The sequence below is a fragment of the Apteryx rowi genome, unplaced genomic scaffold (assembly GCF_003343035.1).
Source record: "Apteryx rowi isolate R43461 unplaced genomic scaffold, aptRow1 scaffold_13, whole genome shotgun sequence".
NCBI lineage: Eukaryota > Metazoa > Chordata > Aves > Apterygiformes > Apterygidae > Apteryx > Apteryx rowi.
In genome coordinates this window covers 6,161,310-6,178,060 of record NW_020447530.1, presented here as the reverse complement: position 1 = coordinate 6,178,060, position 16,751 = coordinate 6,161,310, and the positions used below count along the sequence as shown (strand labels likewise).

Sequence of the window (16,751 nt, the reverse complement as noted above, 5' to 3'; positions counted from 1 at the left end):
TTACATGATAAAAGGTTTGTCTCCACAAACCCAAAGGAGCACAGAGGAACAAGGACAGGCAGGGGAACCCAAACAAGTTCATCAGAGAAACGAGCACCCTGCTGATCCAGCTGCTCCCGGGACTATCACAGGAGGGTGATCAGTCCCACTGTCCAGGTGTGCAGCCCATCAAGATGAGCAAATGGAAGTGCTCTCCAGGCTGAAGTGGGGTTACCCCGTTATTATCGCATGCAGCAAAGAGCATTTGGGGATTGTAAAAAATTTATTATCACGTGCCTCATTAGTGCAGTTATTAAACTCAATTTCTGACTATTTTCCTAGCTAGGGCTCTCTATTCTGTGTGCATGCATGTGTAAGGAGATCAAAGTGCCAGCAACTGGAGTCAGGCCACAAGTCACATGGGCCCACGTGTCTGTGCTGTTGGCAACTGGAGCCAGAGGGTACATCTCAGTATGCGCTTGCTAGCAAATACCAAGCCGGAAGAGCAAGCAGGTAGGATATACAGCCTGCAAGCCAGGTATCAAACGACCCTAAGTCTAGGCTGGGTATGTGTGCATCTCTTAGAATGAGACAGCTGGAAAAGCTGGCTACCAGAGGAGCCAGAAGGTCCAGGCTAACTGCTGGAGAGACCACAAGGTCTGGGAGTTGACTGAAAGACTTGTTAGCRTGTGTGTGCGCCATCTCTGGACAACTGGAGACAGAGGATCCAAGGGCCAGTTACTGGAGGGATCCTGGACGGTACAGTCAATATCAAATATATACTATATATACACACACACAYATTATATATACACACACAYGTACACACACATATGTTGGGGGGTACATTTCCCACWAACAGACCTTCATCCTGAACTGCCACAGAGAGGAACAGGACAAGCCCACTGGTGCTGTTTGTGCGAGCGTTGAGTGTTTCTCCCTGTGTTGATCTGTGCAGTCAGCCAGGTATATATATGTACATGTGTATTGCTTACATGCGTTTGCGTGTGTGCGTGCTCAGCCTCGCTACCGGCTGCACCTGGGAACAGGGAGCTGTGACAGCCTCACCTCTGCTGGGCTACGGGATTTGGCAACCCCTATCGATTAGTATTTCAACTGTCAAAGTAACTCTCGAATCTGCATCTTCTTGTATGAAAGGTAAAGCAAATTCTAGAAAAAGAAAAWTCCTGGGCCAAGGTCCTGAAGCCTTTTTGCAATTTCCAACAAGAAAGGGGGAAAAAAAAATAAATCACTACACACAAATACTTATCCTGTTCAGCTCTAACAGAATTAACTTTTCATGGAAAAAAGGAGGGGCGAGGGGGGAAACAATAAGCTGTTTTCCCATGTAACATTTTATGATGCATCTGAAGCAGAGTTACTGTTATAAAAGAGGCTTCCTTTTGATGTCTTAAATACTCTTGCCACTCCAGAGGTTGATTTTATGCTTCCACATTGTGTTTGTCTTGCACATTTTTAAGAACATTGTCTACATGGTCATAGGCCAAACATGTGTTTCACTTGGAACATTTTTTTGGTATTGTGGTTAAAATATATCCCATTGCCAAAAATAAAAGATAAAAGCAATTCAGGAGAAAAATGAAAAAAAGAGATGAGTAACTCTTATTCACATATAAGAAAAATCTAATGTTGCAGGATATTTTTCTGTTATTTCATAAACTGATTTCTTAAATAGTTTTCCGGTTTATTTTTATAAAATAATTTTTTTGTGCAAATAGAAGAAAGTTCTCCAAATAGATTTAACTCCTTCCCTGAATCCATATACACACACAGACATACTAACAAGAGAAGAGATCCAGCAAAACCAAATTCAGTCAGCTCTTAATGAGATACATCAGATAAGTAATATGCATATACTGCTTGCTTTTTTTTTTTTTTTTTAGTTACACTCTTTTTGACTGAATTGAGATATTATGCCAAAGCATTTAGGACCTCAAAAGCACATACACATTGTTCCATACTTATATTTTCTAAAAGGGAATCCTCAGAAAATACTTTCATATTTTAAAATACAGGTTTGCCTAAAATCTGTAAGAGCATCCTATATTTCTTTTAGAGCTCAAATTGTGAAATCTCTAAGTGCTATAATCACTGCTGATTTTAAAGGGCTGCTTTTATTTCTAAGCAAGTCTGACACATCCAAATAAAAGTTAATTTTATTTTTTTATTGTAATTCCTCAAAGATACTTTACTTATTAACACATAGTGACTCATTACATTGTTCAAAGCACTGTGAACATTTCAGTATTGTTCACAATGTGTATTTTTAAAGTTGGTAGTAAAGCAAACTCATTTTCTATATTGTTTTTTCAGTTATGACAGAATGATAGAAAACAAATAYGAAACATTTCGGAGAAAAGGATACTTTTTCAATATAATTACCTGCATGACATCAGTAACGTCAATGAAATTAGTTCCCGGATACTTTATGTCTTCTTCCTCACTATGTACATCTTCTGGAGTCTTATAAAGACAGATTGAAATTGTTAGGTATCTCATATAGGGGCAAAAAAAACAAAAAGCAAGACACACATTAACAGAAAAACTTCATGCCAAGAATACAATTACAATCCAGGAAGAATGCTTTATGTATCTTAACAGTTAGGAGGAATTTCTCTGCATACCATAAGCAGAGTTTACTAGAAGTGTTTCTTGTATACTGACAACTACTCTCACTGAATCTCACCACCAAAAGTTTAGGGCAATGCCTATAACCCTTATTAGAATAAAAATTAGTATGACAAAATATTGTCAAAGGTAGCACCCAAGAGCCTACAAGTGTCTTAAACCATTTACTTGTGTTTAAATTCTACAGCATTATTTAATAGCCCACTGTTTTAGTCCATGGTCTCTATCTTATTCGGTGAACACCTTGACTATGGGACTCCAAAGGGCCTAACTCATTAAGTYAGAAAGGCAGCTGAGAGAGTGAAAGCCAAAAGTACACTAACTATACAAATATAATCGTTCCATCACTGTGCCTTACTCGATTCTCACCGTTCAGTCGGTGCAGTGTATGAGACAGAAGTCCAGTGCACCAAACAATATGCCACCCTGCAAACATGTGCCCTAGTTTACAACCTTATCATTCAGTATTTCTGCTCAACCAAAACCTTCATTACCAGCTAGACTAGGTTAAAAATGCTATTGAAAAGTTATACGGGAAGAGCRCAGAGGGGACCAGCCAGCTCTGCAGCCCAGTCACTCTGTATCGTTTACCCTCATGCAACCGGCTACACACACACGCCACCAACCACTCAAATACAGGCAACGAACAGACAGAGGAACGAAGAACATCTTCAGTCTTCATGCCAACACCCTAAAGCCAATATAAATAAGACAATGTGACATGGGCCAATAAGGGATTATAATTCTCAACAAGACAGAGGAATACTGTTTTCCCTAGGATTTTGCTACAGTGCTTATTCAGTCTGGGAAGAATAGTGTCTTGCTGCAAATTTTCATTTGCTTAAACAAATACCTCATATTACAAATTCTTCAATATAACTATTCCCCTTTTTTCCTGGAACCAAACAGGGATAGCTTTGTAGTAATTCAACATAATTTACGCATATTTTCTTATTTTTAACAGATTTCAATTCATTTAAACCAATCAATACCTGTATTACAGCATTGACAGGAGGAAGTGCTGTTTCCGAGCCTGGAAGTTCGTGGTTTACACTCACACTGCCACTTGAAATACTGTCAATATCTACATTTGGTAACACCTAAGACAGGAAGGAAAAAAAAAAAAAAAGGCACCAATCTGAAAAATCTATGTTTCAGTTCAGCTACGATCACTAAACTTTCCATATTCTCTTCTTTTACTTGCTATTGAGTCACTAAACTCTCAGAGCAGATCCCCTTTTCTCATACCTGCATCTGATAATAACTTGATTCTAAAAACAGAATACCATCATATACAAAAAGTAACCCCTGAGAAACAGTCTCCTCTTTTCTTCTGGAGCCTGGTTTCTCCTGCTCTCAAAAATCAAGATGTTAACCTGAGTGGTTAAACTATAACAGACTGCTAACCTCCGATACCTTGTCTTGCATGTAAATATACCCATAACTATTTATATAATAGATGCACTAATTCTATTCACATAAATTAGTTAGACCATGTGTTTGATTTGCATTTACGTTATTTTTGCCTATAAGCCACTGTGCAGATCGGTTACTGTCTTTATTTTGTCATACATCTGGTATGGTAAAATAAAGGGATGATTGTTGTTCTACAATATAGCTTGTAATATAGGCATGTCCTTTATAGCATCAAAACTTTTTTTTTTTTTGCTTTTTGAAGAACAGTTGCACAAATGCATAAAGTTTTAAATACTAGTTTAAATGTTTGGAAAAAAAAAAAAGTCACCTTAAACAATTAAGAACTAACTGGGTGAAATAATACAAAAAGGTACATGGGTGAAATACAGCGACGCAGCAAGGGAATGAGCCACATACTCTGTTTCTATTTAACTGAGTTCCGTGAATGATTTATATCTAAAAAGTGTATGTAGGAGTGTGAATATTCTCAACAATTTGAATTCAAAACACTGAACATGTAAAGAAACATTTGCTTCCTCGACAACAGATTTATGTAATAAAAACTAGATAAGGACTTCAATGCTTGATCAATCAGGAGTGAAATTCTTGGGATTAATATCCTACTTGAAACAGAAATTAAAGGCAAAAGCATTCAGCCAAAAAAAAAATAATATTTATATTAATACTCTTTTTTATTTAAAGTTTGTTCTGGCTTGAAAATCTCCTTTAAAAACAAGAAAGTGTGGCCTATTACATGATACAGGGCTATTTTACAAATAACTTGCACAGCTGACTTGCAGGAGAAAAAAATATTCTATTTTGGTTAAATAATAAAAAAGGTTGTTAAAATATGAACAAAAATATCAGCAAAGCACAATGACTTTTTGGTCATTCCATGCCATATGCTCCTAATGCTTACAGAAAAGCATCTACAACATCAAAGTAAGCTGCTGATGGATGTGACTATGTCTGTAGTTAGCATTTATATATAAATAAAAAAATAAATACAGACATCAGTCTTGATACATACTTGTACAGACAGTTGAGGTGGATCCTTTTTTTCTGATCTCATCTCTATTACAGCTATGTTTGGCTTTTTTGTCTGAATTGTTGGCTTTGGTGGCACTGGAGGAAGGGAGGTTGTGACTGTAACAGGGTGTGGTTTGCCTATAACTACTCCAGCAGGCTGCAGGGAGACATCACTAATTTGCGTTTGACCTAAGGAAAATTTTAAAATAAATAAATAAATACATAAATATTGAAAACAAGTCAGTAAAATAAAAAAGTAATTAAAATCCAATTCTGGGCGTCTAGGTTTCACGTAGGACAGACTGAGTTCTCTTGCACAATTATAGAGCAAATCGAAAAGTCCTCTATTTTTTTATTACGTTGCTGTCTCAGTTGTTACTATCAAACCTTCATAGCGTGACACCTATTATGCTAAAGCCTAGTATTTCACCAGGTAGATCTAAGCTTTTCCCAATAGAAATTTGAAACATTGCCATTTTTCAAATTGTGAATCAGTTCTGAAGCAGTTTATTTGACTACAGTGACACCTGCTGCTGAAAACAAGAATAACTACATTATCTTTCCTGCTTAAGAATTGTTATCATACCATGCTTCTCCTCCCTCACACTTTCTTAACTATATTCAAAATATTATTACATTTAATACAACATCTCTCAGATTTTAATTTGAGACTCTCTATCCTGTATAATTATTTTCTTTAAATGCTGACATAATATTAAACTTTCCCTAAGCAAGGCTGATATACAGGCTCTACAGAAAGTCCAAAAATACAGATGCAATAACTATAAAATAGCTTGTTTGGCACAGTGCTACTGAAGCCACTGGGCTGAAGTTATTGGAAATGCTGAATGCAAGGGCCAATGATTCAGTTTCTGTTTACACGGGTACCAAATAAAGCCAGAACAAGAATCCTAGGAATGGAAAGCGTACCGAGGAAGGTATGTACAGCTATACAAATATTGCTCTTCCAGAGAGTAGTCAAACATGCAGCACGAACAGGAGGAGACCCAGAGGATTTTAAACTGTTGTCCCATGTATTAACCTATATAGATCCCATCTACAGGTKATTAGCTCCTACCTAGTGGAATAGCCATAGGAATTAGGTGACCTTCAAGCGGACCGCAGTCAGCAGGCACATCTCTGCTTGGACTGAAGAGATACTGCTTTTCTTGGGTAGGTATGGGTAAAGGATGCTGCTTCTTAGGGCTGGTTATTACCTTCTGCATGTGAGAATACGTCTGCGTTCTTGCTGACTTTACCTTTGTACCTGAAACAGAGCCAGATAAATCRCACATCATCAATGCAGGTACAAACACAGTAATATCATAGTCACTAAATAAGCCGTTTGACTGAAAGTTATGAATTTCTGCTGTGGGATGGAGGAAGTGAGGGAGACAGGCAGGGAGGGAAGAATCCAAGAGTGAGCTGAGAACTGCTATGGCCAGTCAGTGCTGAACAACCGACAGTATCTCAGTCAAAACAGCTTTCCTTCATAGTACATACCCATGTCATAATTTCTTCATTCTCTTTTTGTACAATGTTTGAAACCAAGCAATCAATAAAGGTAAATGAAAGCAACTGCAGAAATGAATAGGTTATCCTCTTGGTATTTATGAAAGAAAGGGAAGGGAAAAAGAAATACAGAGGACTATGTATTCAGTACTGCAGGGAAAACTTCTCTATAAAGATCATTTAGTTTAGTACTCTTAGTTCTCCCTTCCATCCCAATTACACACACAACTTAACACAGGTTCACAGAATTTGAAAAAGCACAACAAGCAGTTCATAGGTTGTAAGCTTGTAAAATCAGAAGGAAACCATCAAGATTACCTAGCATGGCCTTTTACATCACGCAGGCTATCTGAAACCCACGATTAATGCTTAAACACCACAACTAATGCTTAAACAGAGGCGGAGAATATAGCCAAAGTTTAATCTACTCTTCATATGATTAACTGCCTTAATTTTATAAATATACACTTTGTCTCCAGCCACAAGATCAACAGGTATTCAAAGGAATAGGTATAATCTACGGATTCCTGGTTTTAAAACTCACTGTCATTGGAAAATAAAGCTGTAATTAATAGCCATACATCTTGACTTGCAACATCAAGGAAGCACTGATTTTTTTGGTCTAATTTTGCAAATACATTCTCAAAGAGCCACCCAAAAGTAATCCGTATGTAACGATGCCTTTTCTGCCTAAAGCAGAGAAGAACATTTATGTCAATGTTGCATATCTTGCTGTACACGCATGAAAGTTCTTATTCAATCTATCTTCTTTGTAAACAACAGATATTATGRGCACATTAAGCTCTGGAATTTAAATACAGGCAATGTTCTCAAAGTGACCCCAGCTTGATCCACAAGATGTCTTCATTTGAGATTACAGCTTATACTCAACTTATGATTTAAGAGAAATTATTAACCTTTATCTCAATGGATAAAGACTGCCAGATAGATCCCCAAAAGAGTTGACAATTGTGAATCACCAAACAGAGGTGCTTCTACTGCTGTTTTGTAGGAATTAGGAAAAGGAACCTGGAAAGGATCACATGGGTAACAACTCAGTACCTTCACCACAGCTGACAAGTGTCATCTTACTCCTCTCTTGTTTCTAATTACCAGCCTTTATTTATTCATGGCCAGTTAACACAGGGCAACAAACACTCATGTTAGCTCTGTTCACATTTAATAGCTTCCTAATTAATTGAGGAATAAAAGTTAACGATGATAACATTYAGAGATAATAAAGATTGATAATGTGGCATATAACAATGCAGATAAGGGAGGAAGCCAATCCACTCAAGAAGTGGCATTTTTGCACACACAGATTATGGGTTATAAGCCTAGCAAAAAAGAATTGCAAGTCATAACTTCAATTTGAGAATGCAGGGCAGAACGCAGAGCCTTTGAGAAAAGGTTTTAAGGTCATGCTGGATAAGCAATGCAATGAGAAATCATAATATAACACTGTGGTCAGGTGGAGTAATGCAACCCTCAGATGGATCAACGGGAGAGCAGTGAAATGGAGTAGGAGAAGACTTCCATATATGACAACACTACATTCAGTTCTAATTGTGTATGTCTGTAAGTATTAAAATAGGTTGGACATTAAAAGCCTTTTAAATTTTGTTAAGAAAGTTACCTGGAAACTGAAGTAGCTGTAAACTGAAGCCAAACACACTATAAACCAGTTACTAAATGTAAAGCATTATGTTTACTTTTGAACAGTAAGATATCTAGCCACGGGAAGAGGCAATTAAGGGCAGAGTTTCTGATGCCTTTAAATGATGAGTACATGCCTTTCTGCAAGGCATAGGTCAGGCAGGCAAATTATTCTTTAGTCAAAGACAAAATTCCTGGACTCATCAACAGAGTAAATAGATACAATTTAGTATGACCTCTTCTAAAGCACAAGCCACTACATAATTTAATAGTCCTCCCGGCCTTGAACTTTTGAGTAAAAGCAGAATTTGGCAAGATATCTGTAATACCGCTAAGTTGCAAAAACAAGGTTCTCGCAGTAAGAATGATTAAGTACTATACACACAGCATTTCATTTTAATTGCTTTCCACTCCCCCTCCCTCCAAATTTTATTTGCACTGGGCAGAAATTGGGCATTTGATTAACCTTAGTTTAAAAAAAACTGGTGTTTTGCATATATTTTTCAGTTAAATTTATGCAAGAAAACAATTTTTTTTTTTTAAAGAAATGCTCTCTTACTCATAGAAGTGTGAATAGTTGGATTTTCTTTCTAACTTTCCAGAAAAATTCAAGCATTAGTCACTACAGTTTATTTACAAAGAAAATGGTTGAGAAAGTTATAAAACGACTGAAAAGAGACTCTCCAGATGGCCATTGAAGTCTTAAACAAACATCTTTATTATAACACTCATTTAAAAACTAGCTCAGTGGACTGCTCTAACAAAAAAAGTCATTTTAATAAGCCTGGCTTTTCCAGCCAGTCAAACTCAAGGCCAGCTCCTTTCCACAATTAGAAACCATTTATCACCTGGTACATCAAGGCCAGGAAGGGGAATCTGTGGGTGCAATTTCATAAAAGAAAAACAACCATGCCTAATGCAAGCAAGATTTCTTTGCTTTTTAAGAACCTGCTGCTTTTAAATGCGCACGCAACTTTGCTTCATTTTATTTACACTCCTGCAACAGAAGGGTTCGGATCCGTTTCCAGTTTTACTATTTATACTATCCTGCCATAACAGCGTCTTTCAGAATAGCAGCCCACGAAACCAGTTAATTTTGTCTGCACAAGAGCGACGTGAAGCACAGAAGCATTGCTCTTTCATTTTATTGACAAGATGTGGGAAAGCATAAGAACTAAGCAACTTGACCAACTGTCATATAGGAAGAGTCAGAGGCAGGTAAAGCCAGTATTTTAAGTACCGAACAAATGCCAGTATCAAATAAACACTGACCTCACTCTAAAGCTATTAGAATCAGAAAGCTTGGAAATAGGTTAAGTCTTCGTAGGAGTGCTACTGTAGGAAGTGACACAAAAAAATATCCGTCTTCTTCCTTTCTTCCCTTAGATGAGAATACAAGGGCTTCTTACTTCTTTTACTCTCAAGATACAGRCAAAAATATAACCTTCTGTAATTACAGTTCAATGTGAAAGGGAGAAATGAACTTTATGATGGCTTTACTATTGCAAACACACACGCTGCTCTACTGCTATAGCATGACTTAATGACTTGGAAGAGAATCACTTTGGGTAAAGGCTATCCAGAGTTCATTCTGTTTTCAAGCAAATAGCTTTTAAACTGTATTTGTCACATTCAGGAGTTCAGGAAGATTAAACGTAGCACAGATCCAGGACTCAGTATTCTCCTTCATCTGCTAATCACCTCTAACAGAAAACAAGCTAAAGCACAGGACTGGCTTGTTACAGCTGCATGCAAGCTGTACCTTTAAATCTAACCGAGAATACTGAATTAAACATGTTACCGGTGGAAACCTGTTAGTATCAAATGACTTACTTTTTATTATGATAATATTTGTGCAAGGGAGAMTGAGAGTATGACATACTTTTCCTGACTCTTTAGAAAGTATTATTTTTGAAATGATGAAATTGGCCTACCAGGAAAGGTTGTGACCTTCTCCAGAGRACCAGAGCCCTACAAATACAGAGGAAAAAACTGTAGTTCAGGACCCAGTGAAAGCAGAACTTCTGATTAAATATTCCTTAAAGGAGTGTCTGTTCTCAGTTCAAGTCTTAGAAGTCACTGTATTGTAGTCTAAACTAACTTAATTCTTACTAACACATATTTTGTTCAAAAAAATTCTGTGCAGAATAAACTAAACTGCAGATTCAGCAGTCAAAAACAGTGATGTATCACACTGGTCCTTCAAATGAGTATATTGGCATCTTTTACAAAAAAAGAAACGTATTAAGAGAGGTAAAGTCAAGAAGACAACCAACATGACTAGTAATTCTCAATTTTCACTTCAATCACTGTGTACAATATCAAGTTTTCTCCATTTTAAAATAAAGCAAGTTGTGAAAGCTCTTCTGGATTTTTGCCAGAACTATTATCCACATTTTCAGAACAGATATAAGAATTTTGAATACTCTCTACATAGATCACAACTGGCTCTAGAGCACAGGTGAGAACAGCACCAAGAAAAAGCACAAAGATTAGGCTACACTTAGCACATTRTTCCTGGACTATTTTGTGGATTTAATCACTGTGAACATCCATCCTAATGTCAAAAAGAACAGCAGTGCTTGTCTTCAAAGACATACATTCAGTGCTTTACACCATACATTTTGCTGACCTAAGAACATGGTCTCATTAAGTAGCTGCCTTCATCATATTTATCTCTTATATTTTATACAGAATGTGTCTATTTTGATACATGTTCATTTTAATAAAACCGCACACAAAACTAAATGAGACAGTTAAGATTGCACAACTGGCAAAAAGCATAATAGCAAGAAGTGAAGCGTTAAGTCAACTGCTATGTACTGTGCTGTCTTCTCCATTGATGCCCATCCTATGGTCTTGATTGTGCCCCCTACACCTATAAAAGGTGATGATCAAGGGCACTGATCATTATCTTTTATAATATCACCTAATTTGCTCACTCCTTCATGCAGTGAGGAGAGAGGGGGGAAAAAAAAGGCCTTTTTTTCTTCTTCACTCCACAGCAGCCTTCTCCTCTTGCATTTTCTGGTCCTCACTGTTAGTCTCTTGCAATGTTTTTTTACTTTCTCACAACGCGCAAAACAACTTTCAATAAAGGCAGCTGGTGTCTTAACTGAACTCTTTTTCTGTACAAGTTTGGGGAAGAAAGAACAGTCCCCTCCTCRCTTCAATCACACTGAAAAATAACAAAGTGCAACCACTTTGGAAATGTCTTTGAATAATCTTCATCCTTCAATACAGGCTACATATTTAGTTAAGAGTAACAGCAGAAATGCCCTTTAAATCTCTCCAGAATCCCTCACATCAGTTCTTCTATCAGTTCTACTAATGATTAATCTTCATTTTTGTGTTATGAACYAGCAAGTTTTAAAAAGACAAGTAGGAAATAAAACAAATCCAATTAAAACAGACAAATTTAAAATACACAATTTCAAACATTCTGTTGATTTGTGAAGGACTCAACAAAAATTACCAGGAAAATCCCAAGAACAACTACATGAAAATTTAGAGAAAAAGCTCCTGAAACAGAGAAAAATAAGAACTCACGTTCCTCTGTAAATCCATTTCAAATACAATCYGATACTCCCCACGCCTCCAGCATAAACACCTAGCAAACACTGAATCTTTAAAACACTCATTTTTCAAACAGAAATAATACAGACACTTTAGCTGTGAACAACAACTGTTTTTGCATACAAGTTCCCCAAAGAAATATATCAGTGCATATTTTAACCGTGTCTGAAAATGAATTCCCATAGCCTAGAACATCACGGCAGTGCCATATACATATTTATGTGAAATAAGCAGTATATGTCTGTCGATACCTTTTTTGCCCCCTTTCCTTTTTCTTTCTTTGTCTTTGAGACAATCCTTTTAAAGAATTATCACCCATGACAGGGTGAACTGATCTAAGACTAGAGTAGTGTTACAAATTTACTTTGATTCAGAACACAGAAAATAATCCATTTTAAATCAAGATTTGACTTTATACCTTTCAATTATTTCCTTAAAGTGAGATCACATTCATTAATACAATTTTTAGTGAAATAGGTCCATTCACTGATGCAAACATTACTTTCTACTAACTCAAGATGAAGTTTATCTACACTTACCTATGTCAGGTATCATACTGTTTTACTGTGGGTTTTTTGGTTTTTTTTTTGTTTGGTTGTTTTGGTTTGTATTATTTTGTTTTTTTACATTTCTAATAAGTTTGAAAATTATTACCTTCAGATTTTAATATTTTGCCTACAGCAGTAAAGAATGGAATTAAAACTATATTTCCATCAGTTAATTAAATAACCTCAACAAACTAGTACAAAGAAGAAAAAAAAAAGTTATGCTCTGCATTTAAGCCCGACTTGTCTGCCAGAAGAAGTTACCTGCATTTAGTGAACTGAACCGATGCCTTTTGATTAACGTGTCTTTCAATAATTTCAGGTTAACAGATGTAATCTTCTCACCCTTCAAGTTCAATTTTCATTTTTCAATTCACATATTAAAGGTGGGACAAGAAATATCAGCCTTCCTTCATTTTTCAGTTTCCAATAGATTCCTTAACTCCATATGAATCAATCACTTAACTGACATGATTGGATAAACCTGACATGAAGAATACATGTCAGCAACCTTTACCAAAAGCTGGGTTAACCTTCTAGTGCACTCTGCTTCCAGGTGCCTATGCTGTTACTTCCAGCAATTCACTTGTTTAAGACTTCCATAAGAATAAATATATACCAATATGTTTATTAAATTCAGAATTAAGTATGAATTTAACAATCTAAAATAAGTCAGATATACTCTAAGCAGATTTGAAACCCAATTTTCATAATTTTTAATTTTGAAAAGATCATCTCTTAACCCCACAAGAGTTGCTTAAGCTTTACACTAAAGAGCAGGTAAATGATGAGTAAGTGTTTTAATTTATGCAAGGAAGTCCTAATAGAAAACTCCAAAAAAGAAAACTTTTTTCACATCAAATAATTACTTACCTCTAACRCACTCTATCACTTTAGGTCTTTGAAGCTTAGACTTGGGAGAAGGAGAGTTGAATCTCAGATATGGTGCTTTTTTAAGTGTGCTACGATGGCCCTGGTAAATTGGTTTCCCATAAACTTGGCACAAATACTCTTCATTTTGTACCACTGCACTTCCATTCACAAGTCCCTGCCACAAGAGAAAAAATGGTTTACAGCTTTTCCATGTGTGAAAGTTAAACATGTCATTACTTTGGACCTGCTTTATCCAGTTTTACCTTTCACAAAGCCTCAAGAAGAATTTAAGATTAAGAAGTTATGCAATGAATAGTATATATTGCATGTAGACACGTATGCATGTCAWTAAACTTACTAACAGCTGGATGAAATAGCTGGTGCTGTGTAAGATGAAATTCTAACACGGCAATGAACTCTGCATTATTTAGCTTAGGTTTCTACAGCACATGAAAACAAGGACAATTCTGACAACAGAAAGCCACAAGACAGCTATTCTATTTTCATTTAAAATTATTACAGTTACACATACAAAAATTTTTCTGTACAAACACTACAATCTAAAACATTGCAGTCATTATAAAAAAAAAAAGAAAAAGAAAAACAACTACTTTGGAACTCACATCTGTCTTTTTTCCTTTCCTTTGCAAACCTTCAGAAGAATAAGTTCTTAACGTCTGTTTTCTCATGTTATCTTCCGCTTGCAATGGCTTAGCTGCAGATGAAGACTTCTTTGTCGAGAACCCTTGGATTTTTTGAGTTTTTGCTTTAATTTCTTTATTGGTCTTCATAGCCTTAGTGTTCTGGGCTCTCTTGATCCATGGAACCTTTTGATCATATTTCACTTGTTCAGAATCATTTCTTGCCAATTCAGTCTGAAAATAAAACATAAATGTAATAAAAGGAGATTTTATCTTCAAGGCTATCATAGGAGCCTGTGGATAACTTCGAAGTTCAGAGAAATTGTCTGTTTTTCATGTTAGCCAGCAACAGTGACCAAGTGACTTTCATTAAGCAATGGAAGTTTTAAAATAGAGGTAAATATTTTATTACAGCAAACTACATGCTAGTAATAAAAGGCAGTTTTCTCATGTTTTGAAGTTGAGAGCGAATCATGTTATCTGCCTATATTAACAATGTTAGAGTGAAAAATAAAATGCAAGAATTCTGAACTCATTTTTTCCAGCCATACCTGGATTTCTAGGCTGATTGCCTTAATCCACTCATCCACAGTCTTTCTGATACGAATCTCCTCTAATACATCTCTGAAATAGAAGAAAGGGCTATTTTAGGTCTGTACTTCTTAAATTGCACAGATTTGTTCCTGGGAAAGTAGCAGCCTTCCCTATGGAAAGTTGTAGGAACAGCAGAAAAACCTAGGGCAAAAAGGAAGTAAGATTATGAACCTCCAAAAGGCACTGAGCATATCTTCTCCTAATTTCCCAAACTTAAATCTCTTTTTACATAAGTGCCACCTGCAAAAACTCTCCTGCTTCTATGTACTAACATTACTACAAACTTATTTAAAGAAGTAGCACTCGTGTATCAGTTCCTGTTTTGATCAAGAATTGAAAAACCTAAAAGGAACAAAAAAAAATTCCAACTCAGAAAAAGCAGCTGACGAAAAACACCACTTTCTCTTAAAAAGAATTATAGCAGATACCATGCCTGAAAAATTTTTTTTACATGAAGAAAACAGTGATCTTTCTCAGGAAAACAGAAACTGGGAGTAGTTTTAACAAGAACACTATAATTATGATTTAAGCAGGTGTATTTAACACAACTGACTAACCAAGAAGAAGTGAATTCAAAAGCCAAGGATTTTTTGTAGGGTGACTAATTCTAAAAAATTGACAGGCTTACAAAGCCTGTTAAGGAAAGTCTTTCAGCCTTGAATGATGAAACCACTCCTTGGTTTTCCCATTTAAGTAACTCTGCATACAAAAAGCTATAGGCCCCCTTGCCATGACAGCAGAACTGTTTGTCCAGATGGGAATTTGTCTAGTGTCAGAATTTAGATTTAAGTTCTGGGGCACAGATCAGACCAAGAAGTAACAACCACCTATCAAAAAAATTCAAATCACATCTGGAGATTCAAAAACATTTGAAGTTCAAGAGAATCCTCTCATGACTGCTAAGAATAAGCAATAAATCTCTTTTTAGGGAACTGCAGCAGTTCTTGAATGCATGGAATTGAAACAACTGTAAGAGAGGTAATGAGCACATAAAATAAAAGYAGCTACATAAAGCACTGAATAATAGGGTCTAACCTGTTTGTAGTCAAGGCGTTAATAAAAGTATACATGGCATCCCCATCTTTTGCACGAATAATGGCTTCCAAATTTTCTTCAAGAATTTTTTTATTGTTTTGAACTCCTCTCAAAATCCTTTCAGCATCCTTCAGCATAGATTTTGGTGCTTTAACTTTATGAAGAATGGATGGTTTAACAAGTTGATGATGTTCAGAGAGATCAGATGCAACAGTAGGTTTTTTTGACTAAAATTGAAGCAGAACAATTGGCTTTTAATCAGAGATTGTAACCATATAATTTTCCTACACACTGATCAGAATTACTATTAGTCTATTATCAACTCAAGGCCCAACATATGAAATACTGTCCATGTGTACTATTATCAATTTTAGTGTTACCAAAGAACATTCAGTATTTTGCAATGGAGTATTTTGCAGTATTTGCTCCACCACCCCCCCGCCCCCACAAAAAAAAAACCAAAACACACTTGAACAAACTCAGAGAGCATCAACTGAACAAAGTTTCTCAGATCAAGAATTAGTTTGGGCTTTAAGGTGACTATTAAGCCAAAATGAAACAAAAACTTCTGTCCTAACAGATGTAACTACCTAAGCACAACTGACATGAAAAAAAAAAAAGAAAAAAAAAAGAAGAATCAACACCCTGATCCTGTGACTTTGGGTTTCACCTGGTGAGGAAAGGACAATATTCAAAATTATTTGTGAATTCTATGTAGGTTTCATTTTAAAATGAAGCTTTTGGACAAATACTAGCTCAGCAAGACAGCTGAAATGCATGAAAAGCATAAGAAATGTAGATACACGTTCAATACAATCTTAAAATGGCATAGACTTGCCAATGACACTGAGAGCATGAAACAGTAACTCTATTAGCAGTCCACACCAGGCATATTTGAGGAGGCAGCTTTCTGCTCAACATTTGTTTTAGACTTCCCTTTGGGTAGTTCACAAAGATTGAAAAAGACAAGTCAAAGAACAAGTTAAATCTTGCTTTGATTAACTTAGTCTAAATATAACATCGACTTTTTCAAAATACTACAGGCATGCAATAGTTATAATAGGGTTACCTCATTGCAAGCATATTCAAAACAGTTTCAATATTATACTATTAAAACAAAAACAAAAAAAACACACAAAATTCAAGTTATACCTTAATAAGATCATTCATGTCTGATTTCCATGAATTTGCTTCCTAAAAAGACAGAAGAAGAGCCTTTGAAACTCATCCAAAGACAGGTGTGAAT

The 16,751-nt window shown here is 36.0% G+C and overlaps 1 protein-coding gene across 8 annotated transcripts in view; it reads right to left on the bottom strand.

Annotated features, from left to right (window-relative positions):
* The window catches only part of KIAA0586 (KIAA0586 ortholog), a 59,982-nt gene that overhangs the window by 31,237 nt on the left and 11,994 nt on the right, over nucleotides 1-16,751 (bottom strand). For all 8 annotated transcript variants that reach the window (XR_003251957.1, XM_026056116.1, XM_026056113.1 and 5 more), the window contains exons 12-20: nucleotides 16,658-16,699; nucleotides 15,506-15,732; nucleotides 14,428-14,500; nucleotides 13,859-14,110; nucleotides 13,236-13,410; nucleotides 6,152-6,340; nucleotides 5,075-5,262; nucleotides 3,621-3,728; nucleotides 2,383-2,463 (exon numbers count right to left, since the gene is read on the bottom strand). Coding sequence is in view for 7 of the 8 variants with exons in the window: in XM_026056116.1 (XP_025911901.1) it covers nucleotides 2,383-2,463; nucleotides 3,621-3,728; nucleotides 5,075-5,262; nucleotides 6,152-6,340; nucleotides 13,236-13,410; nucleotides 13,859-14,110; nucleotides 14,428-14,500; nucleotides 15,506-15,732; nucleotides 16,658-16,699 (1,335 nt within the window). In the remaining variant the exon portion in view is untranslated. The remainder of the gene's footprint in view (nucleotides 1-2,382; nucleotides 2,464-3,620; nucleotides 3,729-5,074; nucleotides 5,263-6,151; nucleotides 6,341-13,235; nucleotides 13,411-13,858; nucleotides 14,111-14,427; nucleotides 14,501-15,505; nucleotides 15,733-16,657; nucleotides 16,700-16,751) is intronic.